This window comes from Mustela erminea, chromosome 12, assembly GCF_009829155.1.
Source record: "Mustela erminea isolate mMusErm1 chromosome 12, mMusErm1.Pri, whole genome shotgun sequence".
Taxonomy (NCBI): Eukaryota; Metazoa; Chordata; class Mammalia; order Carnivora; family Mustelidae; genus Mustela; species Mustela erminea.
Window position 1 is genome coordinate 3,130,291 of NC_045625.1, and position 25,436 is coordinate 3,155,726.

A 25,436-nucleotide genomic window follows, 5' to 3' on the forward strand; every position below is an offset into this window, starting at 1 on the left:
CCTCCGGTCTGCTGCTGCAGTCACCCCGTTTACCCCTCAGGCCCAAACATGGTCGCAGTGCGGGAGGGGGGCACTCCCAGGATGGGTGAGGTGGCCCCAGGGCCACAGGGAGTCCCGGAGGCAGAGAACCACCCTGGAGGCGGACTGTGCTCTCTGCAGCCCACCAAGTCCAGCACCACGTGTAGCAGGGCTGTGGCACCTGAGACCCTCAAAGTGCTCTTCCAGCCAGAGCTGCCACCCTCTGCCTTCCTACCAGGGGCCGCAAGCGTCCTTCTCCCATCTCAGAAGGACAGAGATTCGGGGAGTCCAGTCCTTCTCTGGGAGCTGACCCCAGGCGCTGCACCCCATACCCCAGGAAGTGCCCTGGAAGCCCCCAGTCTTGTCGGACCCTCCGTGTGTCCCGCCATCAAGTTCGGAGGGCCCAGGGGAGCCGCTGGAGCTACTCACCCGCGGATGTCCATGGGGTCCAGCTCCCTGCGCCGGCGGCCGGCCCCGCCGCCCGGCAGGAGAGCGGCCTCCACCCGGTCCAGCAGGGCACCAGGCACGGCCCAGCCGTCGGCCGCACGCTTGATGGGGTGTTTGCGCAGCTCCTCCTCGCGGCCGTAGTACGGGAAAATCATGGGCTGGCCGTGGGCGTCGCGCTTGAACACCACGTTGGTGTGCAGCAGGCGGCTGAGCTCCCGCAGGAAGTGCAGGGAGCGGTTGCGCAGCTGTGCCGGCGGCGTCAGCACCACCAGCACCAGCGCGCCGGCCGCCAGCCGCTCGGGCACGTGCTCCGCGCAGTCCAGCCCGTCCCACTCGCACTCGGCGCTGTTGCAGCCCTGGTCGCAGTGCCCGTCGCCGAAGTGGTCCTTGCAGTACTGGTCGTACAGGGGGCTGTGGACGGAGGGACGCGGGGGTGCGCGGGCTGTCACCGGGCCCCGCCCAGCCGGCAGCCCCCACCCAGCCCGCCCCCTCCGCAGGACCCCCGCCTGCACCTGCCTAGCTACCTGTGCCCCACCCCCACCTCCCCTCGCCCTCCCCGAGCGCCGCCCCGGCCGGCCCCCCGCCTCACTTGCACTGGCCCTCCGCGCGCTGGCAGTCGAAGCCGTCGAACAGGCAGCCCGCGGAGCTGCACTGGCTGTCGCAGCGGCCGTTGCTGAAGTACTTCCAGCACTGCAGCGACTGCGAGCAGTTCTGCCAGGGGTCGTTGAAGTTGAGCGAGCAGTCGCCGCCGTCCCAGCCGCACGCGTGGTTGTTGCAGGCCAGGCTGCACACCTTGTTGCCCGCCTCCTCGCGGCACTCGGGCAGCGCGCACGCCTCCTCGATCTGCGGCGGCGGGATGTCCAGGCCCAGGCCACCCCCGAAGCTGTAGTCCAGGATGTGGCACAGGAGCCCGTTGAACTTGGCGGGGCACAGGCAGCGGTAGAAGGGGCTCTCCGCCGTGGGCTCGCAGCTGCCCTGGTTGTAGCAGGGGTTCCCGCCCACGCAGGGGCTACCGGCCGGGAACTGGCACTCGGGGCCGGTGAAGGCGCCCAGGCACAGGCAGGTGGGGCTGCGCGGGCCCGAGATGCACGTGCCGCCGTTGAGGCAGCGCCGGCTCCCGCAGGCGCGCGCGTCGTTCTCACACGTGGCGCCCTCGAAGCCCTGCGGGGACAGGCAGTGGCCGCGCGTCAGGGGCCCGCAGCCCCTGCGCTGGACGGCACAGCACCCCCCACCCCGCGCACCGGAAGCCCGGGGGTTGTCAGAGGCGCTCCGGGAGCTGCAGGCACTGAGCCCTGGAGCGTGCGTGTCCGCTGGGTTTCTCGAAACCCTGACCAGCAGCCGAGGCACCAGTGTGGGCCGACCCTCCTCACCCCTGTAGGCGGGACCAGGGACAAAGGGGCTTGGCCAGTGCCCCCACCAGGGCGTTGTGAACCCCAGATGCCTCTGAAAATGAAGTCCCAGCCGAAAGCCTGGGTCTGGGAGCCAGGAGGACGCAGCCCAGTTCCAGCCGGCCCTTATCCTCTGGTGCTCCGTGATCGATGGCAGCAAGGGGGCATCTCCCGCCACCGAACACCAAGCAGCCCCACGTGGCACCTACCGCCGGGCACTTGCAGATGAACCCGCGGGCAGTGTTGGAGGCCACGGCGCAGGTGCCCCCGTTCTGGCAGGGCCTGCCTTTGCAGCCGTTGATGACCGACTCACAGCGGCGTCCTGAAGAGGAGAGCGGGCATGAGGCACTGGCCGCGGACAGTCCAGCCTCGGCCCCGCCCACCCCCGGCACCCACCAGTGTGGCCGGCGCGGCACTCGCAGTAGAAGTCGTTGACCCGCTGCACGCAGTTCTGGGTGCCACGGGCATCGCAGGGGTTGGACAGGCACTCATTCACGTCCCCCTCACAGCGCTCGCCCACGAAGCCGGGTGGGCAGGTGCAGCTGTAGCCGCCCACCTGGTCCACACAGGTGCCGTTGTTAAAGCACTTGGGGCCCCGGGAGATGGGGTCGATGGGGGGGCTGCAGTCATCCACGTTGACCTCACAGTGTATGCCTGTGGAAGCCCGGGCGCTGTCAGGGACCTGCGCTGGCCTCATGCTGGCCTAGCTCCGTCCCAAGGGCGCTCCCTCCAGCAGTCAGGATGGGACCACACAGAGGCTCGGGAGAGAGGATGCACCCACAGGGCCCTCCCGCCCAACAGGCCGCCCTGTGCCAGTGGCCTGGCTAGGCTCCATCCCTTGGATTTTCCTCTGCTCAGCCCCACAAGGCAGAACGGAAGCCGGGACTGGGTCTGGCATGCTTGTGGTCGGCGCCCGATGCGCCCACTTGGCCCCGGACCCCAGCCCTGGGGTGTGGTGAGCCCTTACCCTGTGTGCCCCGGGGACAGGAGCACTTGTAGGTGTTGGGGAGATCGATGCAGGTGCCCCCGTTCCGGCACGGCTGAGACAGACACTCATTGATTTCCTCGGAGCAGTTCACGCCATGGTACCCGGCCACACACTGCGGGGACACAGACCAGGGGTGGAGGCACACGGCTCAGTGGGGGACGGTTGCGGCCCTCTGCACCCTTCGAGGGCTGCCAGGGCCACACGGGCTACCCTCTTAACCAGTGAAGGCTTGAGTCCCTCATACGTGGCCAACCCAGAGGAAGACCTCCACCCAGTGGGCGCTGAGGAGGGTCAGAGCCTGGGCCAAAGCTCGTCTCGTGCAACAGGTGTCACCTCTCAGCAGGGGTCGGCTGAGCCCAGACGGAAAGCTCTGGGGAAGAGGACACAGAGGGCGACCCGACGCCATATTTCCGAGTGGTCTTCCTCTTCCACGGATGCCGCCACCAGGCAGTCCTCCCTGATTATCACAGCCCTCCCTTCCCACGACCCTATCTGTGTGGTTTAGCCTTCCCTGCCGTGCTTGCTCGCAGCCTAGGGCCTGGCGCGCAGTGGCCCTCCCAGCAGCATCCCCCGCCCCCGCAGGACGGGTGCCCACCTCACAGGAGTAGCCACCAGGGTAGTCGGTGCAGGTGGCCCCGTTCTGGCAGGGGCTGGGCGAGCACTCGTCCACCTGGTCCTCGCAGTAGCTGCCCGTGTAGCCCGCCTGGCAGCGGCAATGGTGGGTGTTGCCCGCGTCCACGCAGAGCCCCCCGTTTCGGCACAGGTGGGTGACGTTGATGTCTGGCGGGGAGGTGAGGGGCAGGGGCGTGAGCCGGGGTCGGCAGGCGGGGGACCCCCGGGGGGCACCGGGTCGCCCGCAGCTGGTTACCTTGCCGCTGGGCGGCCACCTCGCAGGACACGTTGGGCACGTCGCAGTAGAGGCCGGTCCAGCCGCTGCGGCACTCACACCGGTACAGGGCGCTGGTCTGCCAGCACTTGCCGCCGTTCTTGCAGGGGGAGGAGTCGCACCAGCGCACCAGGCTCTGGGGGCGGCAGGGGGTGCCCGACTCTCACTATCCCCCCAACCCCGCCTGGGCCCACCCACCCGTCGGTACCCAGCACACACCTGCCAGAGTACCCCACGCCCGGAGTGGGGGCTGGGAGCCCAGCCCACAGACGCGGAAGCTGAGGCCCAGGGGCTGCCCCTCCCTCAGCTCAGGAGCCGGCTGGCTGGGGTTGGGGGGGGTCGCTCTTTCTCTGGGCCCTCGGCTAATCCCGATTGGCCTTTCCTGAAGGAAGGTTCTTCTTGGGAAGTAAACTAGTCTGTTGGGACTTTCTGTAACAAGTATCTGACGTGAAAATCTTCAATAAATATACCTCTTTAATACTTTTGTGTATTTTCTATAAAAAAGCTGGTTTTTAGCCGTTTTCCTCCCCTTCTTGATCTCACTCCATAAACCTCTGCTCCTGACCTGAAAGCTCCAGCTCTGCACTTGCTTCCTCCAGGGACAGTGCGGCCTTGAGCCGGGCCCTGGGCTGGCAATTGGGGTCCCCGGGAGTCCTGTGACCACGGCCACCCCTGCCCTCCTGCTTTCCTTTGTGGCGCAGGGAGGCCGACGTGAGTGGGGCCCGCGGGGTGGCTGTGACGACACGCTGGGGGCCGGTGCCCCGCCTTGGCCACCACCTGCTGGGCCCCCCCACCGCCCACTCACTCACCTGGCAGTTGAGGCCCGTGTAGCCCTGGGGGCAGGTACACTTGTAGGTCCCGTAACTGTCCTGGCAGGTGCCCCCGTGCAGGCAGGGCCGCGAGTCGCACTCGTTGACATCGTGCTGGCAGTAGCTGCCCGTGAAGCCCGGCGGACACAGGCAGGTGAAGGAGTTGATGCCGTCCACACAGGTGCCCCCGTTGAAGCAGGAGCTGGAGGTGAGCAAGCAGCAGCGGGGAAGGGTGAGCGCGGCTGTGGGAACCCGCCGGGCAGCTGCTCCCTTGACTCAGACAGTGGCGGCGGGGGGCCCCCCCGACAGCCAGAGCAGGTGGGACATCGTGTGGCTGACCTCAGAGCCAGGGACCTCAGGCCCTCCTGCCACCCACTTCCGCTGCCTTCCTTACAAGCCGAGCTGAGAGCTTCGTAACACAGGAACGTGCAACTGAATGGAAACGCGCAGAATAAAACAGAACCCGTGTGGCCACCAGGAGAGAGCCGTGGTGGCAAAAAAGGACGAGACCACGGAGTGTGGAGTTCCCTGGCAGCCCAGGTAAAGAAGGAAACAAGGTGGGTCAGCGTTGGTGCCGTGGGACAGAGGAGGGCGCGTCAGCTCTTCCGGAGAAACTGCCAGGCCTCCTGGTTCTCCCACTGGCCCTCTGAGGATCCAGGGGACCCTGTCTGACTGGACAGGTAGTGAGGGTTGGCCCAGGGGACACCTGCTGGGTGCACGGGGCACCACACCCGGCCCGCCTCCCGGCCGCCTCCACCCGCGGGCCGGGTCGCCCGTGGCACTCGCCTCTCTGTGCAGTCGGGAGTGTTGTTCTCGCAGTGGATGCCGCTGAAGCCGGCGGGGCAGGTGCAGGTGTAGCTGTCCACGCAGTCTGTGCAGTTGGCCCCGTGGCGGCACGGGTTGCTGGCACACTCGTTGATGTCCTCCTCACAGAAGGGCCCCTGGAAGCCGGGCAGGCAGCTGCAGAAAGCCGTGTTGACGCCGTCGGTGCAGGAGCCGCCGTTGTGGCACGGGTCTGGGCGGGGACAGAAGGCAGGCCTGAGGGTGGCCGACGCCGGGGGCCCGCACTCCGCAACACGCTCGCCACCCCAGGCCGTGGGGCGGGGACAGAACGTGCAGGCCTGAAGACCGACGGAGCCGGGCTCTCAACTCCCCTGCTTGCTTGGCGGTTCTGGACAACACGCTTGGTTTCTCGGGTTGGCTGAGAGCCCTGCTCCTCGGTGGGTCACAACAAGGACCGATGAGGGCACGCCCGGTGGGGCCAGGCACGGCGCTGCAGGAGGAGCTCCCAGAACCCACCGCGAGGCCCCGGCAGTCCGGCTCTGGAGGCTTCTGAGGCCACCCAGGACCACCCTCCTTGGTCCACATGAGGCTACCCCCTGGCACTTCCCGCGTATGCCCCCGCGTGCCCCCAGGTGCTGCCACACCCGTCCTCCCAGCGGACCCCAGCCTGCTCCCTGCCCCATGGGCCACGCGAGAAGCTGCAAGTCCCAGAGCATCTTGGGGGGCCAGGCTGGTAGGGCCACTCACTCGGCCGGCAGTCGTCCACATCCGTCTCACAGGTGTGCCCCGTGAAGCCCGCACGGCAGTGGCAGCGGTAGCCGCCGTCAGTGTTCTGGCAGGAGGCGCCGTTCCGGCACGGGCTCTTCACACACTCGTTAATGTCGACCTCGCAGGTCTGTCCTGGGGGGATGGGGGGTGTGGGTTCAGATCCCTGCCTCCAGGCCTCTCTCCCCTCCTCCTGGCAGTGGGGCCTCCCGTGGCCCAGGACAGTCCTCTGGGGACATCCAAGAAGGAAGGGCGCTCTGACTTGGGAGCCCCCGACCTTGGGCCGGTGACAGAACTCAGGGCGGTGAGGCCCCATCGGGCCTGCACCTGCTTCTTGTGCCCCTGCTCCCTGCTGGCTCAGCCCTAGGCCTCCGGCCTCAGGGGGCCGCACCTAGGCAGGGCTGCAGGGCAGGAGGCCTCACCTTGCCAGCCCATGGGGCAGATGCAGGAGAAGCTCTCGTAGTCCTCAGACTCCTTGCACACGCCCCCGTTTCTGCAGGGGCCGGGAGCACACGGGGCCAGCACCACCTCACATGTGGCTCCTGAGGGGAAAGGGGACAAGGGCTGAGACCCAGGGAGCCCGGCCCAGTGGGTCCTTGCCCCACGGCATCTCCCGATGACTGGCCCCATGGCCGGTGAATGGTGCTGCACTGGGACCCCCAGCAAGCTCCTGGCTGGGTCAGGACCCAAATGGGGCCCTGAAGACAAATCAGAGGGAGGCCCTGCTCTAAAACGTCTCTGCAGTATACAGCCTGGGCGCCAACCCCTTAGGAGCAGACCGGCGGCCCCCCACAGCCTCACCCTCTCTCTTGGTCTCTGGGAGGCCTGAGAGCACCTCCCAAGGGCTCTGTGCCACGGGCAGCCAAGGCCTGGTCCTGGAGGCCCTGGAGGCCCCCGAGCAGAGGCCGGACAGCAGGGGAGGAGCCCCAGTGACACAGGACCGCGGCACAGGGAAGGGAGTCTCGCTAGGAGTGTCACACTGGGGTGACTTTCCTCCCTGAGAGCCCAGCAGACAGCCTTCCTGTTTACAGCCATGGGGGTCGACTCCCGGGGAAGAAAGGAAGCACTATCTTCCCCATGGCCCATTATCTCCCCAGCCCGCTGGGTGATTTTCCAGAGCCTTTCTTTCTATCTGTTTCCACGGTGACCTAGGCAGGCAGGAAATTCGCCAGAGTTTCCGACAATTGTGCAGAGGGAAGCAGGAAGTGGGCAGACGGGAAGCGGGTCAGCACAGGCCAGCTCCTCCCCATCAGGCCCGCCAGCCTCTGATACTGCGTCCGAAAGGGACCCGTGTGTCCCCAGCCATGGGGCCCTGGGCGGCTACCAGCCGGGCACTTCCTCATCGAGGCAGGAGAGAAAATCCAGGTCCCCAGCCTCGATCAAAGAAAATACCACACCGGCCACCAGCTACCCAATGTCGTGGGGCTGCCAACACGGGCCCAGGCCCCCACCCCACCTGCCTGGCCTGACAGGATCACCTCCAGACCTCCAGGCTCAGCAGCAGTGCCCCCTGCCCACTCCCAGGGGGACCCAGTGGCGGGACCAATTGTGGACTTTTGTTCTGCAGCACTCTGTAAATCTCTTCCACAGAGGGGACCGTGTCCTGCGATCCTGTTGGCGGGGCCAATGGCAGACGCCAGGACACCCAGGGAAACGCCTCCCGCCTCTGCTGGTCCTCACAGAGGGCTCCTTGTTCCCCAGCACAAAGGCGGCCGTCAAAGGGATCCCTCAAGCCTGGCCAGCAAGGTGGGGGGGGTGCAGTCTGGCCTCAGGGGCCCATGCACTGTGGACACCGGGTCGTGGAGGCCAACGGCCCAGGCCCAGCTCCTAGCTCTGCTGCAGAGGACCCCAGCTCCCAGGTGGGCCGGCCGAACCAACAGTCTGGGACAGCCTCCTAGGACGACGCGTCCCCAGCTTTCCGTATGTCTGCAGTGAATCTGGCAAGGACCCCCGCAGGGGGAGGCCCAAGTGTGGCCAGGCCTGAGCCTCAAGGCAGGGCCCAGAGGTGTGCAGGCCAGCCGCTGGCCAGCTGCTGCGGCGCCACACGCCTCCCCCAGCGGCTAGGCCCGACCACCCTGCCCGCCCCGCCCGCACCTGTGTAGGGCAGCGGGCAGCTGCACTTGTAGCCAGCCACGTCATCGATGCACGAGCCCTGGTTCAGGCACGGGTTGGAAGCACACTCGTTGATGTTGGTTTGGCAGTTGGGGCCTGGAGAGAGAGTGCCGACCGTCGGTGCGCCCGTCACCGTGGGGCCGTGGAAGCAGAGCTCCACGCGGTCCCCACCCCGGTGGCAGCTGGTGCCCGTGGTGGGACCGTGGGTCGGCCCAGAGTCCCCCACCCGGCCCTGCTCACTCACCACTGAAGCCCTCGCGGCAGGTGCACACGTAGCCGCTGGTCATGTCCCTGCAGGCGCCACCGTTGGCACAGGGGTTGGACTCACACTCGTTGTCGTTCACGTCACAGTTGGCTCCACTCCACCCAGGGTCACAGTCACACTTGTACCTGTAGTGGGGACCACGGGGCGGTTCACGCATGCCCATGCTCCCGGCTCTAACACCATCCTACAGTCTGACGGCAGAGGTGCTGGTCCATGGTCCACTCTGACTGTCAGAGCCCCTTAAAGTGGGGGTAACAGCACCCCAGGCCCGACACAGGGTTTCCACCACCTCTGGGACAGCCCCTCAGCCAGGAACATGGTCGGGCCCCCTGCCACTCAGCCAGCACGTGGCCTTGAACACAGAGCAAGGGCTCCCTGCCCACTCCACAGCCCCACCCCCACAGGGCAGTGCAGGGCACGCAGCGGGTGTCAGAGACCAAGTGAGCTCCCGTCACCCCCTGCCCTCGCACTGCTGACACCCCATGAGCAAGGTTCTCCCACACCAACCGGCTCCCCAGCTCTCAGGACGCCAGCCGGGTGTCCCACGACACGCCGCAGGAGACGGGCTCGGGCGCACACACGGCACCTGCATCAGATGCCCGTCCCATGGGCCAGGCGGTCACCCACCGACTGAGTGTCCCAAGACCCAGTCTGTGAGGCTAAGAGTGGGCCAGGACGGCTCACAGAACTCGCAGGGAGAGTGTGCTTGCTGGGGGAGTGGTCGGACGGAGTGAACTTCAGAAGCAACCCAGCGGGGGCACCAGGCCTCCCGCGGTCTGGGTGCCACCCTCCCGGCAGCTCCCTGCGCCCTCCGCCGGGAAGCTCTCCCGACCCCTGATGACCCGGCTGCACCAGCTTCCATGTCTGGCCTCGGGGCTTCACTCCACCTCCGGCCCCTCCGCTTTGCTGAGAGGTCACACGGCTCACCCCCCAGGCCCCCGTCTTTGGGTGACCTCAGCCACCTCACGAATGTGAACTCAGTGCAGTTCGGGAGCTGCCAGCAGCCGGGACAAGGAACGGGACAGATGAGCACGGCACACGTGCTCCGGGTCACCTCGGACCTGCACTCCAAGCCAGCCCGTGTGGGGCTCTGCCCCCCGACAGCGCCCCCACCACCCCGTGCCTACCCGTTGAGGCTGTCGCGGCAGGCCCCGTGGACGCAGGGGTTGCTGCTGCATTCGTTGACCTCGGACAGGCAGGTGGGGCCGTGGTAGCCCTCGGCGCAGCGGCACGTGAAGCTGTTGACGCCGTCCTCACAGGTGCCCCCGTGGTGGCACGGGCCGCTGGCACAGTCGTCGATGTTTACGTTGCACATGCTCCCTGTGGGCGGGCAGGGCTCAGACACGCACGCTCCGGGGGCCCCGAGCTCCCCCGGCAAGAGGAGGCGCCTCAGTGAGCAAGCGCCGGTTCCCCTCTGCTGACCCGGGGATGCCACGCAACCCCCTCCCTAGGTCCAAGGGGGCTTCGGCGTGAGCGCAGGGTCCCTGGGGACAGGGCCCGCGTCATCCCAACTGCCCCACCTGCGGCAGATGCAGGACGTGCGCGTAGGCGTCTGGCTCTGACCAGGGACCAGAGGCCCGAGGGTGCCCGTCCTGGCGCTACTCAGAGCCCCGGGCCTCCCACACTCTCCGCCACACGACCGCAGTGGGCAGCCAGGGAGTTGGGCCTGGGAGGTGGCCCGCAGCACCCTGCCCTCGGCGGCCCCCGACCTGGCTCGCCTGGGGCCCTGCGCCGCTCACCTGTGTAGCCGGGCTCACACGCGCACTCGTAGCCATCGATCTTGTCCAGGCATGTGCCCGAGTCGCAGGGGCTGCTGGCGCAGTCGTCCAGGTTTGTCTCGCAGTTGGGTCCTGGCGGCGGGCAGAGCAGCGGTCAGCCCCGGTGCGCGCCCCCATGCCCCCCACCCCTGCACCCCGTGCCCCTCACCCCCGGCCCCCGACCAGGCACCTGTGGTCCCCTTGAGGCAGGCGCAGAGGTAGGCGTTGTCCCGGTCCTGGCAGGTGCCGCCGTGGCGGCAGGGCTGGCTGTGGCACTCGTTGATGTTGCTCTCACAGTGGTGGCCCGTGTAGCCCGGCCGGCACAGGCAGGTGAAGGTGGCCACCCCGTCCTTGCACACCCCGTAGTGGCACGGGTCGGGGTCACACTCGTCAATGTCCACCTCACAGTGCGGCCCTGTGTAGCCTGCAGGGCAGGGCCCGGAGCGTCAGGGCGGCTGCTCCGGAAGGCCACCAGCTGGGTCTGGCTGTCCTGTGCCTTTGCCCACGGGAGACCCTCCCCTCGCACCCGTCCCCGCCCGCCCCACGGCCCCACCTTCCGTGCACACGCAGGTGTAGGTGCTGGGCCCGTCCAGGCACTTGGCGCCGTTCTCGCAGGGCGTGCTTGCGCACTCGTCCACGTCATACTGACACAGATGTCCGGTGAAGCCTGTGGCCGGGGGAGGGGCTGCTGTCACTGCTGTCAGAGGCAGTGGTGCCGGGAGCCCCCGCTGAGCCCCAGCTGGACCGGAGCGGGGAGCTCCTGCGATGGGCTCCCCAGAGCCTGCTGCAGCCAAACCTGGGCTCGGGACACCGCCCAGTCTCTCTTCTTGTCCCTTTTAGCTCCTGCCCCTCCAAGAGGCCCCTTTCCCAGCTGAGCTCAGCTGCTGTGGCCTCAGCCGCGTCCGGCTGTGAAGGAGTTCCCCAGGGTTTGGGAGGGCTGATTTATACCCTGCAGGCCGAAGCTCTGACCTGCTAATGCTTCCTGGGGCCCCGCACCCTAGGCTTACAGACCCCTCCCGCTCTGAGCCCCTCAGACGTTCCTGACGGTCACGTCCACTGCGGGTCATGTCCACTGTCCATGACGGGTCATGCCCACTGCTGGGAGTGCAGGCCAGGCCGACTCCCTCCCAGCTGCGAGCCCTCTGAGAGCCAGGCTGGCCCCTCTTCCCCACCCATGCCCCTCAGAGGTCCAGGGAGTACACTGCTCTCCCAGGGTGCTCTTGTCCCCAGGGAACCCTGGCAGCAAGGAGGATTTCTGGGTCCTGGGCTCCTCTCATGTCCCCAGCAAGGTGAGGGGCCAGAAGCCCCTGCCCAGCCTGGCCTAGTCATTCCTAAGATGAAGTCCTTGTCCCCCACCCCGGAGGCAGCTGTGTGGCACCCCCTCAGGGCAGTAGGGAGACACTCCTACAGGATGAAGCCCAGGAACCGTCCCCCCGCAGTAGAGTGTTGGGGCTCCCAGCCCAGAGTGTGGGGCTCAGCGGCAGCCCTCCGGGGGACGGGTCTCACCTGTGGGGCACTCGCACAGAAACTCGTTGATTTTGTCCAGGCAGCGGCCGTTCTGGAGACAGGGGCTGCTGGCACACTCGTCCGTGTTGATCTCACAGTGCACGCCCTCGTAGCCTGGGGTGGGGGACGGTGAGGGGGTTCAGGGGCCCATGAGCAGCCTGGGCCCAGAGGATGTGGCGCCCAGCTCCCACTGCCCGCAGAGCCCACAGCCCAGCACCCCAGGGCCCGCCCCGCCAGCCCGGAAGCCGGCCCCTCGTACCAGGCATGCAGATGCACTGGAACTCCCCAATCTGGTCCAGGCAAGTAGCGTCATTCTGACACGGGTTCGAGACGCACTCGTTGACGTCGATCTCGCAGCGGGGGCCGGTGTAGCCCTGCAGACACTGGCACTCGAAGGAGCCCAGTGTGTTGATGCACTTGCCCGCGTGCTCACAGGGGTTGGCGCCTGGCGGGGGGCGGGGGGCGTGCAGCGGCGGTGAGAGTCTGCTTCAGGCACCCCGGCCTCTGGACCGTGCGGGGACACGCCCGCCTCCCCCATCAGACTGGCAGTCCTCCAAGCGATGGCTCCCCCATCAGACTGGAGACACTGGTCCTGCAGCCCCCTTGGCTGTGCCCCCCCGCAGCATCCCTCGCCCTGACGCACCCAGCGAGCACTCGTCCACGTCCTGGCTGCAGGCCGGCCCCGTGTACCCCGAGGGGCAGGTGCAGATGGCCTTGCCGTTCACAGGGTTGGTGTCACAGTTGGAGCCCTCGTTGCAAGGGTTGCTGATGCACGCGTCGTTCAAGTGGCAGAGCAGACCTGGGGGGGCGGCAGCGGTCAGTCAGGCACCCCCCACCCCCGCCTGGGGATGACCAGCCTCCCACGGCCACGCGACCGAGTGGCCCTGTCGGGCTCACGATACCCAGGTCATGCCGGGAGGTTCGTCGCCAGCAGGCCCGCCCCAGCGCGCCCCAGCCCTCTTCCCTCCAGAAAGGCCCCTCTCGTGCCATCTCCGGGGGCTCCGGGCACTGCCGGCAGCATGTCCCAGGGACGGTGCGCCCGCCAGGTGGGGCCGGGGGAGCCGCCGAGCCGGCGGTGCCCTCCCCCGCTGCCCGCCACCCCGGGCAGCCCCGCTCCTCCAGCCTGGCGCTCACCCGTGCGGCCGTGGGGACACTCGCAGTAGAAAGAGGCCACGCGGTCGTGGCAGGTGGCGCCGTGGAAGCAGGCAGCGCTGGCACAGTCGTCAATGTTCTCGCTGCAGTCCTCGCCCGTCCAGCCGTTGACGCACACGCAGGTGTAGCCGCCGTGGCTGTTGTGGCACGTCCCGCCGTTCTGGCAGGCGTTCGGCATCAGCTGGCACTCGTCCACGTCCTCGGTGCAGTACTGACCTGCGGGGCCGAGACCGTCCGGCTGGGCGAACGCCGCCAGGGCCCTGGGCCCGCCTCCGCCGCAAAGCCTTCCCCCCACCAGCAGCCCGAGCCGTGGGCATGGGGCTCGGGGGCCATGCTGGTGCGCCGCCAGCTGGATGTGAGCCCCAAACGCGGCCCAGACCCAGAGAGCCCGGCTGCAGCATGGGGCTGGCCGGGGTCAGGCTGCGGTGGGCCCACGCGGGGCAGCTGAGGTCGCGTAGGTGTGGCCGGGGGGCAGGGACCTCCGGCGCCGGTGGCGGGCCAGGGCTGCCCCAGGCCACGCCGTCGCCGCGCGCCAGACCGGGCGGCCGCACCTGTCCACTCCGGCGGGCAGCGGCAGTTGTAGGTGTTGACGCCGTCCACACAGGCCCCTCCGTTCCGGCAGCTGCTCCCAGGACAGTCGTCCGCGTTCTCCTCACAGTTCTGGCCGGTGAAGCCTGCGGCGGGGGAGCCGGGGGCCCGGTCAGGCCCGGCCCGCGGCTCCGGCGTCCTCCTGGCTGGACCCACCGCACCCACGGGTGGGGTGCTGCCCCTCTGTGGCCTGCCCGGGGTTGCCCGCTGCCTTGGGGCCTTTGGGGTCCAGGCCTTGTCCCCTGTTCTCCGTGGGACCAGGCCCCACGTTCCAGTGCCCACGGGTGACATGCTCCTCTCTGAGCGACCGTTTGGCCCAGGGCCTGCTGAACAGACAGGGACTGGGGAACGCGGGGCTCTGGAGGCTCACTTGGAAACAGCCTCGTATAGTAGAGTTCCCTGTGGCTGCCTCCAGGCCAGGCACCATGTGGGGGTCCCCACGGTGCCCCATGGGCGCGCAGCACATGCCCCGTCTTAGGGAACTGCCCTGGGGCTGGGGAGGGTTCCAGGCAGGGGACCCACACGTGGCCCTCAGCTTCCCAGGAACAGAGGTGTGGTTCCTCCAGCTGGGGCCAACCTCTGCCTCACAGCCTCCCCGCTGGTGGGCTATTAACCCGCTCAACCCCCACTCACTCAATCATCAACCAAGAAAGGTGCGCTGGCAACAGCCCAACCTATAGCCGCTTACTAATTAATGCCCCTCCTGGGGTGCCTTTGAACCCCTCTCCTGCCATTGGAGCAGCCGTCTCCTCCCTGGGGGACCCCTACCCTACCAGTGCTGTGGGGGCCAAAGCAAAAGGCCGGAAAGAGCCAAGGTGCTAAGTGGGTAGCATTCTGGAGGACACTCCCTCCAAGTGGGAGCCCAGAGCCCGGGCTGTGGCTCCCATATGTGCTGGAGTGGGCCTAGACCGTGGCTTCCCCCATCCCTTCGACAAGCTCCGGGCACGGGGTATCCTCCGGTGGGTCCTGCAGCCCTCACTGTGGCCCTGGCAAGGCAGGCTCCTTGTGAGCCACGTGGCTGGATGGGAGGTCCCAGGCCTGAACTCACTGGGCCAGCAAAAAGGCAACTGAACCCAGAACCCAGGGGTGGGCCTGGCAAGTGGGCTTAGTTCTCAGCCCGCCTGGACGATCCAAACAGCCAGCAGCACTGGGGCGGTCAGGTAGGAAGCGGATCACCCAGCGCTACCCAGGAAATGCACGCGCCTGGCGTCTGCACGCAAAGGCGTCTGATGCAGTGACAAGGCCCAGGGCTCTGCGGCCAGCAGGCAGGCGGGACACTTCCCTTTTGCTGGGGCAGGGGCGTACGGCAGCCGGGGTAGCCCCCCAGCAGCCCCAGATCAGCCCCGTACGCCCAGCAGCCAAACCCGGTGACCCCACCATCTTAGCTCCTGCTCCTCCCCTGCCCCAGGCCCAGGGAAGTGCCCGCCGTGCGGCCCACAGACTGCGAGGTCTGCAAACTTCCCGTCAGTAGTTTTTAGATCAGCAGCAGCAAAACTGACTCAGAAACTACGGTGCCAAGACCAGCCCATGCAGTGGGGCCGGTGGAGCTACCGGGGCCAGCCGTGGGTGGCCGCCCCTCATGGTCCCCCACACCCACAGGAGACAAGCCACCAGGGAGGCGGGACATGTCCCAGTGAAACAGGAGGTAGGCTGCAGTGGGCTTCACCACCGGCACATGGTTTCCAGGGAATTCAAGAAGAGGGAGCTCGTGCCCAACCCAGGAGTTTCAGAGCAGGGCGAAGAGCCAGGGGCCATGAGTGCAGGGGTGCCTAGGGGGCGGAGGGAACCCCTGTCCAGCTTGATTCATCCAGGGTTGCATCTCACCGATGAGCCTGCCCTGGGGGCTGCAGGGACCCTGGGTCCCTACCAAGGAGGGCAGGGAACAAGTGTTAGGGGGTCACAGCGGACACCCCCAGGGGCGGAGTGATGGCCAGGGACTGGGATGACACCTGGACCCCATGCAGTCCACCTCCTGACTGGTAACCCTTCTAGACCCTTCCCTGCCCCAATACTGGACACCCCATTCCCACAGCCCTGGGGCTCCCGCAGCCGGCGGGACGGTACCTGGCAGGCAGGCGCACTCGTGGGTGGTGTCCCCCGTGGGGCGGCAGGTGCCCCCGTTCTGGCAGGGGGAGGGGCTGCAGGGCACGTAGGGGAGCTCGCAGTGGGGGCCGGTGTGGGTGGCGCGGCAGGTGCAGCGGTAGGAGCCGACCTCGTTGTGGCACGTGCCCCCGTTCTGGCAAAGCCTGGGGTTCTGGCTGCACTCGTTCACGTCCTGCCGGCAGGTGGGGCCGTGGAAGCCGGGTGGGCAGCCGCAGATGTACGAGGCCTCGAACGGCAGGCACTGGCCGCCGTTGGCACAGGGGTTGGAGGCGCATGGGTCGGCCTGCTGGCACGTCTTCCCTGGTGGGCGAGGGGCAGTGAGCGGGTCACACGGGCTTCCGGCTGGCTGCGCCCAGAGCCTCCTCCAGGCCCCAGGGGTGGCTTCCGGGCACCACGGAGGAGCCCACCCCGCACAGACCTACAGCGGCATCTCTTTAGTCCCCAGGACCCGACAGCAGGACGTGGCCATCTTCCTGTGGATAGGGACTGAGGTGCCTGGGACGCATGGCTGGTGGGGGAAGGCAACCTCGAGACCTGAGCCGGTCTGTCCCCTCCAGGGCCCGGGGCGGCGTCAGAGCTCCTCACCGAGAGCTGGCCCGCCCCTGAGCTCAAGACCAGACAGAGGAGCCCCATTCTCATGGAGGTGGGGAGGAGCGGGGGCCCCCGAGCAGCCGAAACCAGACAATTTCAGGGCTGGAAAGGGGCATGCAGACTCTAGGGCAGGGGTAACCAACCCCAACGGCCTGAAAAGAGCCCTAGAGCCTCTCCCTGCCACACCGACGGGCTCGGCCTCTGCCCTGCGCGTCCTGGCACGTGGGCAGCCAGGGCAGGGCCAGGGTTAGGGGTCCTTAGGGCCGCCGCCCGCTCTCACCTGACCAGCCTGGGGGGCAGCGGCACTTGTACTCGGAGAGTGTGAGCAGGTCACAGGTGCCTCCATTGCGGCAGGGGGTAGACAGGCAGGCATTGTCTCGGGGTGTCAGGCAGAGGGGCCCGGAGAAGCCCAGGCGGCAGGTGCAGGCGTAGTCCACCAGACCTCCACGGTCCACGGCGTGGCACGTCCCAGCATTCTTGCAGGGGGCGCTGAGGCAGGGGTTGGGCGCCTGGCACCGCTGGCCCGCGAAGGCCCCGCTGCAACTGTGGGGGACACGCCAGAGCGGTTACGCATGCCAACGCCCCGGACCCTGCCCCGGCCTGGCCCCCGCTCCCCACCCCGGTGTCGGCAGGGCCTGCAGCTCGTGTGGCCGGGTGTGGGCTGGGGGCTCCTCCGGGGTGGCGGAAGGTTCTGGGACCAGACATGGGAGGTAGTTGCACAAGACCACAGACGTGCCAACCGCCTCCGAACTAGACGCTTTAAAGTGGTTAACTTCACATTCAGTGAATTCCACCTCAATTAAAAAAAACGATCATGTTAATTGGAGCATCGGGCTGGAGAGCAGAACGCACGGGGGGCGCAGCCTGGGTTTCAAAACCCGCGCGGGCGTCTGCGTGAGCGGCTGGGCGAGCTGGCAGAGGGGGCCACACGGCCGGTGCCAGCTGTGCCCTAGGAAGGAGCGCTCTGCGGCTCGCCTGTTGGGGGCTCGTCCGCGTCTCCCTGCTAGCTCTCCTGCAACCAGCGAGCCTTATTTGGGTAATAGAAGGGTTCATGGATCGCGAGCACAAGAGGCCCGAGACGTGGGAGACTGCTCCCCGCTTCCTTTCTGAGGAGGAGTTCCCTCTGCTGGGGGCTCTTAGCTGACAGGAACACCGCTGGGACACAGTCGGTGCCCCAACCCCACCCCCTGGTCCCCCACGCCCAGTGCCCAGACACGGTTTCCCCCTTTGGGATCAAGTCTTCACAACGTCCAGGTGACATCAGCCGCAAGCAAATACACCCATTTCACGGCAACAGAAATCAAGGTGCCCAGAAGTGCATCCTTCCCGAGCCCTCGGTGAGCCAGCCCGGGGCTGGGGAGCAGGGGGTGAAGGCCGCCACGTCGGCCAGCTCCGTGCCCTGCCCCACAACCCGCTGCTCAGGCTCCATCAGGAGCGGACAAACTGGGAAGGGGGCGTCTCACAGGTTCTTTGCAGGGATGGGGCTCTGCACAGACCACCCCCATCCCAGAGCACCTTGGACACCTGTTGGCCCAGTTTCTGGAGTCTGGGACTCCCATGGGCCACTGAGGTCACCCTGTGGCCTCGCACTCGAGGGGAAGTGCAGTGAGGCCCTGGGACCAGCCAGGCATTGTTCTTCCCAGGGGCGCAGGCTGTGAGGCATAACAGGGCCCTGGCCCGCCTCCGGCCCACCGTAGCCTGGGAAGGCCGGTGGGATGCCACACCCACAGCTCCAGGCACCGGGTGGGCAGGCCCTCCGCCCCCTGGCAGAGGCGGGGGTGGGCAGGGAAGCTCAGGCCCCCGGATGAAGAGGGGGCTCTCCTGAGCACAGAAACGCCCCATCGGCCAGAGCCCCGCCAAGAAGGGGCTTCCCCCGGCCCTGGCACCGAAGCGACAGCCACGGCCATCCCACGGGGACCCCACCCTCAGCAGGTGGCAGCCTGCCAGTCCTCACTGCCTCCCCCTGGCCTGCCCCAGGGGCCAGAGCCAGAGCCACAGGGGCGGGTGGCAGTCTGGGGAGCCGGGGTCTCAGGGTCTCCGCATCTCTCAGCAATGAGCTGTCCCCTATCTGTCCCCAAGGCCTGGGCTGCGTCTGTCTCCCTGCAGGTTTTTATCTGTGGTGGCCACTTGGGGAAGGCGACAAGGACAACACAAAATGGCCACCCTGGCCCACCGTCTGTTGTCAGAAGCCAACAGTCCCAAGCCAGCTGGCCTCAGGAAAACCAGTCGCCCTTTGTGGGGGGCAGGGAGGTATCAGGACGGAGCCAGGCTCCTGCCCAGCCCGCTGGGGAAGCAGGCTGTGGGGCTGGCGGCTCTGGCACGGCCCCCCGACACACCACCACGCTCCAGGACTCTGGGGAGTTACTGACCGTCTGCTCCTGGCCTCGGCGGTACTGGGAGCCCGGAGAGGAGCAACGGGGGACGGGTGTGGGGACACAGGCAGCACCTCCCCCAACCTATCAATGCCCTCCATTGTCAGGCAGGAGCTGGCCACTGCTCCCGCTGGGAGAAAAGGCTCTTTTTTCTCTTGCAGCCACTGATGGGGCGTGCGGGTGGAGGACGCTGGGCCACTAGAGCGGGGTGGGAGCCTACCTTGACCACACCGCCCCCTCCCTCTCGGAGCCCTGCTGGTTTGAGGGGAGGGAAGCCTTCAGGGTCCCCGAGGGGGTATCCCTGGGTCCCCCGGCCACTAGACAGATTCCTAACTTGTTGGGATGCTGGGTATCCCCAGATGGACCGGAAGGCTCATCCCTAAACCCTCCAGCAGTGGGACAGCGCCCCTGTGAACAGCCCCCCTGCTCCGGCTCAGGAGGGGGACTCTGGTGGCAAGACCATGGGACAATCCACCAGGATGGGTGGCATCCTCGCCGATGAGGCCAGCGGGGGAAAGTCGCCAAGACGTCAGGCGTTGGTAGCGTGGACAAAGGCTGGCCGGGGAGCAGGTGCGCCTGTGGCCGGGGACGCGGGCGGCAGCTGCTCCCAGCTGGGCGCCAACCAGGGTGGGCGGGGCAGGGGCCAGGGAGGCTCCTCTGTGGGGGGAAAGCGGCAGCTGAGGAGGCCCATTGTCTTCCCTAGTCCTGCCCAGGCCAGGCAGACACTACCGTGAAGGCATGCTGTCCAGCCTGGCTGGCTCCTGGGCTGGGCCTGGACGTGGCCACCATCCGCCACCAGCACCCCAGCTCCAGGACGGCCAGGCCCACCAGGGAAGGGGGGGTCCCTGCAGACCGGACAATAGAGGCCGATGCTTTGTGGGGCCGTGTGGGATATGACCTATAACAGGGCTCAGCCAGGAGCCTGAGCCAAGGGGAAGCCCTGAGCCAGACATAGGGTCTGGGATGGCAGGTGCTTGGGTTAGCTTTGGGCCAGTCCTGGAGGCCACCCTTTCCCCACTGTGCCTGTCCCCCCTCCAGTCCCCGACCCTGCCATCTCTCCCCTCTGCCCCTGTGTACACCTCTCACCCCACCCGGCCACAGCACGGGAGCTGCCCGGGGATGGACACCTGTGGGCCCCTCTGCCCACAGCCCCCAGACTTCCCAGAGGGGGCCGGAGGGACCAGGAGGCCGGTCTGTCCTCCGTGCCGGTCCTGGAGGGCTGCTCTGAGTAAGTGCCCGGTGGGAAGGGGCCCTGGCCTAGCCAAGGGAACAGCACCCGACAGCGGCCAGCCTAGAGCGGGCCCAGAGCGGAGCTTCAAGTGACCCGAATGAAACCTCCTGTAGGTCCACATATCCTCCTGTCCAGGCAGGGTGGGGAGCCCAGGGCAGGTGGGGGGAGCCCCCTGCAGACCAGACAGGGACAGTGGCTCCCTCCTGGAGGCCACCCAGCATCTGTCCCCCGCCTGCCCTTTCTCCCGTCGCCTGCGCTGCCCGCCCACTCGTCAGGCTGACCCACGCTGGCTGTGGCAGGTGAGGGACAGGCGGGCTGGGAGCTCCAGGGGAAGGCCACGGAGGGGGCCGAGACGGGCCAGGCTTCCAGCAGACACCCTGGCTCACGGAGGACCGCCAAATGGCTGCTGGGCCTGCTGTCCCCAGCCCTGGCCGGCTTTGTTCCCACCTCCGTATTTCCACCCACTCCCTCCTGCTCCCCGGCGCTCCATAGAAATGCGACTCCAGAAAGCATCTGGAGGCAGATGTGGCTGCGACCTTTCACCCGGGACTAATTCTAAATTGTGCTGTTTTCCTTTCTAAGCTAAGCGGCCGTCTGCCGCCCCCAGGGACAGATGGCAGCTCCCTCAGCCCCAAACTAGGAGACACAGAGGGAGGGAGGGGCGAGGAGTGCTGGGCTCGGCTCCGCCCTCAAGGAGTTTGTGGTCCAGAGGGAAGCACGGGGCCTGCACCCTGGCCAGCTGGGGGGCCGGGGCAGTGATGGGGATCCCCTCCCTCTGTCCCTGCAGGAGGAACCTGATACCCCAGGAGAGCTGCTTCCTGAGGGTGCAGGGGGAGTGTAGCGGGAGCAGAGGGGCTCTGGGGGCTCGGGTGGAGGAGGGGCTCTCTGTCCCACTCTGTCTGGGCCTCGGTTTCCCGAGTGCAGTGGAGTCCGGGGGAGCTCAACGGACTGCACGAGCTCAGAGGGCCCTCGTGCATGTCGTCCGGCGACCTCACCGTTCGGCGGAGGGGACTCACGCTCGCCAGCACTGGATTTGGTTTTTGTGTGATTCACCGCGTCTCTGAGAACACACGGACGGAGCCAGCTGAGCTCTGTGTGTTTATGGAAAGTTGTGGGGACGCAAGGACCTGTCCTCCCAGGGGCGACCCACCCTGCCGGGACCGGGACGAGCTCTAGTGCAGGACTCGGGCAGGGCGGGGGAGGACACTCCAAAGGGGAGCAAGGCCCACGCCCCCCACTGCAGGGAAGGAACGCCGCGCCCAGCCCAGCGGGCAGCCTGCAGCCAGGGCTCCTTGCTATGGAGAGCCAGCGGGATGTGCTCAGCGTCCCTCCTTAACCGAGTCTACCTGGCCCCGCAGAACCACCCATCTTCCCACCACCACCGGCAGGGCCCGTGCCCCACGGCCACAGGATCAGTTACTGGGGAGCAGAACAAGGAGGTTCACTCCTCACCACCCCGGACCCCAAGCTGCCCGCCCCCAATATGGCCCCCGCCCTGCCTGCAGCGGACTGCCTGCCTAGAAGCCCCCTCCCACAACACCCCTGCTGCCCCTCCACGAGTCTTCTACCCAAGAAGCAGTTCGGGGTCCCCTGGGCTCCTGCTGTGTCCGGGTCAACCAAGTCAACATCACTGATGTGCACTGGTGCCCAGGGCCGGGAGAGCCTGGCTGTTCCTCCCAGAGCCCAATCCTATGCTGTTGAGCCAAGGACGACCACCTTCCAGCCAAACCACCAACACCAGACATAAAACTAGGGCCCGCCCACCCCTGGGCAGCTGGGTTGGGAGTGTTGGGAGACCCCTGGTCTGGGGAGAAGAGAACCACCCATGTCCCAGCCCACCTAAACGGGGCCACCTGTGGACTTCCTTTGCTACAGAGGTAGACCGAGGGCAGGTCAGAAAGACCTCAGACCCGAGGTTCCCAGAGCTACAGCCATGGGTAGTAGGGTCAGTGAGCTCAAGTCTTTCTCTGGTCAAGGCTTGGCGGGGGGAGGGGAGGAATCCTAGGACCTCGGCCCCTGTCTCGGGCAGGGCCAGTCCAAGTCTCCCCGCAACCCAGCAGGGGCCACCTGTCTTACAGGAGGCAACAGCTGAGTGATGACCATGGGCTGGGCAGGGAGCTCGGCGACCCCTGTGGGCCTCCCCCAACGGTGGCCCATCTGGGGACCTGGCGTCCTTTCCCACTGGGAATGGCCAGGACAGCTCAGCTCTGGGGAGAGCACCCCCACACTGGAGATGTAAGAACTGACCCAGCGCCCAGGCTTTCCGGCCCCAACAGCTGCTGACAGTCCTGCTGGCTCTTTGTCTTGAATCTTTTCCCCAAGTTGCATCTTTGGAAGGTCTAAAATATGCTGGGAAGAGGAAACGCAGGAAGAGCCGGGCTTCCTTCCCCGGCTCTGGGGGAAGCCCTTTGTGTGGGGGAGGAACCTGTTCTCCTGGGAAGTCACCTTTCCCACCGCAGGGAAAACAATGCCCCCAGTGGCTCATTGTCCCCATGTCACTCGGGGCTGCCCCACCCTCGGCGTGGGAAGTGGCCGGTGGTCTGGAGGGAGGGAAAGACCAGTGCAGGAGCCAGTGTGGGAACCGGGACGCACTGAGATGGTGGAGCAGCCGGGGAGAGACAATCCAGGCCCACCTGTGGGGTGGGGAGGGCTGCTGGTTGGCACAGCCAGCAAGATCAGGGTCCCCCAGGGTCACAAGAGAGCCCCGTGGAGATGAGGTATGTGAGGAAAGTCTGCTGCCCACCCCCACTCAGAGAATCCCCCCCGCCCCTCACCCCCGGTCCGCCAAAAGACAGAGCCCCAAACTAGAGACAAGGGTGGCAGGTGTGACCTCTCCTGGGCTCTCCCGAAGGCCCACTGCCCCCCACAAAGGCAGGGGCCTCTGCTCCCAAGCAGGATGGAGCCCAGACCCACACCCCCAATCGCTCAGAAGCAATGAAGGAATCGACAGGCACAAGAGGCCATGGGGAGGGCTTAATCCAAAACTCGATTAATGAAGTCAGCAAGCGCAGACTGAGCTCCCGCCAAAGCCAGAAATGACTCTGGCAACTTCCCGCCTCCACTCCCAGGAGCAGATGCCATCTCAGGAGACGTGGGGAGAGGAGAAGCCTGCACAGTGACACCCCTGACCCCCGGCCGGCCAGGGTGGACCCCCAGGGGCACCTGAGCGCCTTTCCAGAGTCTGCCGAGTACGCCAAGGACCCTCTCACATGGCTTCCAGAATGAAGACACAGAACCTGTGCTGAGACCCCACCAGCTTCCTCTCACCGGGCTCCCACGGCGGCCCTGCAGGCACATACTGGGCCCATTTCACAGATGAGAAAACCAGGGCCCAGGCACGTTATGCTCACTGCAGCAGCTGGACTTGAACATGGCTCTTAACCAGCAGCCAGTCCCCCAGGGGCCATCAGAGCCAGGCTGCTCCCTAGTCTCACCCGGAGGCAGCTATGGGTCCAGCGGGAGGGTGTGTGTCCCCTATACCCCAGATAACCCGCCCAGGAGGCCTGGATTTCTCACCTGACCGCCCCAGCCCCAGAGGGACGCAGCAGACAATGCATTCCTACCCCCAGCTCAGCTGAAACACAAAACCTGGTGTGGGGGTGGGGGTCTGGGAATCAGGAAGCCTCCCAGCCAGCTGGCGGGTGGGCTGTCTCTGGGCCCGGCTCCCCTGCAGCCCTCGTCCAGCAGGAGGGCTGGTCATCCTCCTCCACGGGGCTGGGGGGCTTTCCTAGACATAGGTGCTGGCGCGAGAGGGCCAGAGCTCACAGCCAGCCTGCTCCCTGCGGCACACAGCAGGGCTACCCTGCCTGCGGGGACCTGCAGGGCCACCTGTGGGCTCCCTCCGGCCGGGCCGCAGCACGGCAATACAGTCCGTGGTGGTCCCAGAGCTCACTCCCATCCTGCCCCTCTCACCAGCCCTTTCTCTCTGGCCCCGCTGCCCAATCATGCCCACTGAGCACCGCCGCCCTGAGACCAGGCCCCACGTTCCCCCCACAGGCTTGCATACCTGGCTGTGTAGCCCTGGCCGTCGCCCCAGGCCCGGCACGGCCTCCGAGGTGCCCTGGGACACAGCAAATGCCAGAAGACAGAGGCCAGGCCCGGGGTCGAGGAGGTGAAGAGGGGGCCTGCATTGTCATCGTCTGGGGACACCCGGCTGTCCGGAGACAGCTGGCACGGGTCTATGGCCCTCAGGAGGGCTTTTCCCGGCAGGGAAAGCAGGCGGCTCTCGGGCTGTGCTTGACTCTCTGCCCTAGCATGAGCTTGGCCCAAGTGCCCGGGTGGGGCCTGTCTCAGGAGAACTTTCTCGGAGCATGAGGGGATGGCTCTGGTGCAGAGAAGAACTCACCCCACCTGTTGTCAGGGACCGACCGTGTTAGAGCCACCTGTGAACCCAGACAAACCGAAAGGCGACGCGGACTCGGAATCACCCCAGACAGGCCATGAGGGTTGCACCTGCCGGCCAGGAGCTCTACGGGACGCCTCACCCGGCTCGAGGCGCCTGGTCCCAGTTCTCCCCGAGGGAAAGGAGCTCAGAGAGGTGAGTGGGCAGCCCCAGGCCACACAGCACGGTAGGGGGGTGGGGGGAGGAAGCGCATTCACGGCCTGTGTTGCTGATGGAAACGCCACCCCAGCGCCACGAGAGCAGCATGCTAAAACAAGGGAAAGCCCTGCTCAGGGCAACCAGCTTGGACTGCCACTCCTTCCAGAACCTGGAGCCACCCAGACGCCTCTGGCCTCAACTTCCTGCTGTGTGCCCACCTCCAGCACTGGCCTGGGCTCAGGAGCAGAGCACAGTGCCTGCCGAGCACCAGGGGAACAGGCTGCCATGCGCTGAGCCCCGGCTGAGCGGTCGCCGGGACACATGGCCTGGCCTGCCAGGCTCTTGGGCAGACACGGCCGAGGCCGCCCTCACTCTGACCCCGGGGAAGGGAAGCGGGGAGGGGGCCGCCCCGCCCCGTGGGCCGCCCCATGGGAGCCGGAACCAGCCAGGCGGACAGGTTGGCCCGGAAGGCCCAGAGGTAGTCACTTCGCCCAGGCCCTGGAGGGCGGGGAGACAGAGGCTCTGAGGGGTGGGTGGACGTGCGGCAGGACCCTCCCCACCTCCCGGGCTGAGCTCAGCGTCGCTCTTACTGAAAAGCTGTCGGGGGGAAAAACACACACACTCAAAACTCTGGCTTCTTCCCCAAACCTCTCATTTCCAGTAACTGTGCAGTTTCCGCTCACCAACAACCGACACAGAGGAAATGGTGGGAGGCAGGTCCCCAGCCCCATGAAGGGCCCTGCTGCGCAGGCCTGGACAGACCTTTCCAGAGGCTGCCAGCTGCCGCTCTCACGCCTACACCCCTCCCGCCGTCCTGCAGCGGCGACCCCCCTCTCCCCCTGCCTGTCCTCCGCAGCCTGGCCAGGCTGGTGGGAGGCCTGTGCTGCTTCCTCCTGGCAGCTTCCTGTCCCGGAAGGGGACACCCCACCAGGGCAGGCGCACTGAGCAGGCTCTGTGACCCAGGCTGGTCGGCGGAGGGTCAACCGCGGATCTGGCTGGGTCCTTGGTTCTGGCCCCCTGGGCAGATGCCTGTGGCTCAGCTGTGACCCAGGCCAGGCCACGACCGTGGGGTGAAGAAGGCAGAAGGCCAGCAGCCGGGCGACCGCCCGGGCCCGGAAGTGTCCCCAGGGAAGGG

The 25,436-nt window shown here is 67.0% G+C and overlaps 1 protein-coding gene across 1 annotated transcript in view; it reads right to left on the reverse strand.

Annotated features, from left to right (window-relative positions):
- The window catches only part of NOTCH1 (notch receptor 1), a 43,007-nt gene that overhangs the window by 8,217 nt on the left and 9,354 nt on the right, over positions 1 to 25,436 (reverse strand). Inside the window, exons 3-26 of the mRNA XM_032308242.1 lie at positions 16,439 to 16,701; positions 15,529 to 15,867; positions 13,428 to 13,550; positions 12,859 to 13,092; positions 12,368 to 12,523; positions 11,984 to 12,169; positions 11,725 to 11,838; positions 10,772 to 10,885; positions 10,409 to 10,642; positions 10,201 to 10,311; positions 9,589 to 9,781; positions 8,441 to 8,586; positions 8,179 to 8,292; positions 6,507 to 6,626; positions 6,067 to 6,219; positions 5,323 to 5,551; positions 4,537 to 4,738; positions 3,710 to 3,863; positions 3,437 to 3,621; positions 2,821 to 2,953; positions 2,250 to 2,507; positions 2,063 to 2,175; positions 1,055 to 1,626; positions 448 to 876 (exon numbers count right to left, since the gene is read on the reverse strand). Coding sequence (XP_032164133.1) covers positions 448 to 876; positions 1,055 to 1,626; positions 2,063 to 2,175; positions 2,250 to 2,507; positions 2,821 to 2,953; positions 3,437 to 3,621; positions 3,710 to 3,863; positions 4,537 to 4,738; positions 5,323 to 5,551; positions 6,067 to 6,219; positions 6,507 to 6,626; positions 8,179 to 8,292; positions 8,441 to 8,586; positions 9,589 to 9,781; positions 10,201 to 10,311; positions 10,409 to 10,642; positions 10,772 to 10,885; positions 11,725 to 11,838; positions 11,984 to 12,169; positions 12,368 to 12,523; positions 12,859 to 13,092; positions 13,428 to 13,550; positions 15,529 to 15,867; positions 16,439 to 16,701 — 4,875 coding nt within the window. The remainder of the gene's footprint in view (positions 1 to 447; positions 877 to 1,054; positions 1,627 to 2,062; positions 2,176 to 2,249; positions 2,508 to 2,820; positions 2,954 to 3,436; positions 3,622 to 3,709; positions 3,864 to 4,536; positions 4,739 to 5,322; positions 5,552 to 6,066; positions 6,220 to 6,506; positions 6,627 to 8,178; positions 8,293 to 8,440; positions 8,587 to 9,588; positions 9,782 to 10,200; positions 10,312 to 10,408; positions 10,643 to 10,771; positions 10,886 to 11,724; positions 11,839 to 11,983; positions 12,170 to 12,367; positions 12,524 to 12,858; positions 13,093 to 13,427; positions 13,551 to 15,528; positions 15,868 to 16,438; positions 16,702 to 25,436) is intronic.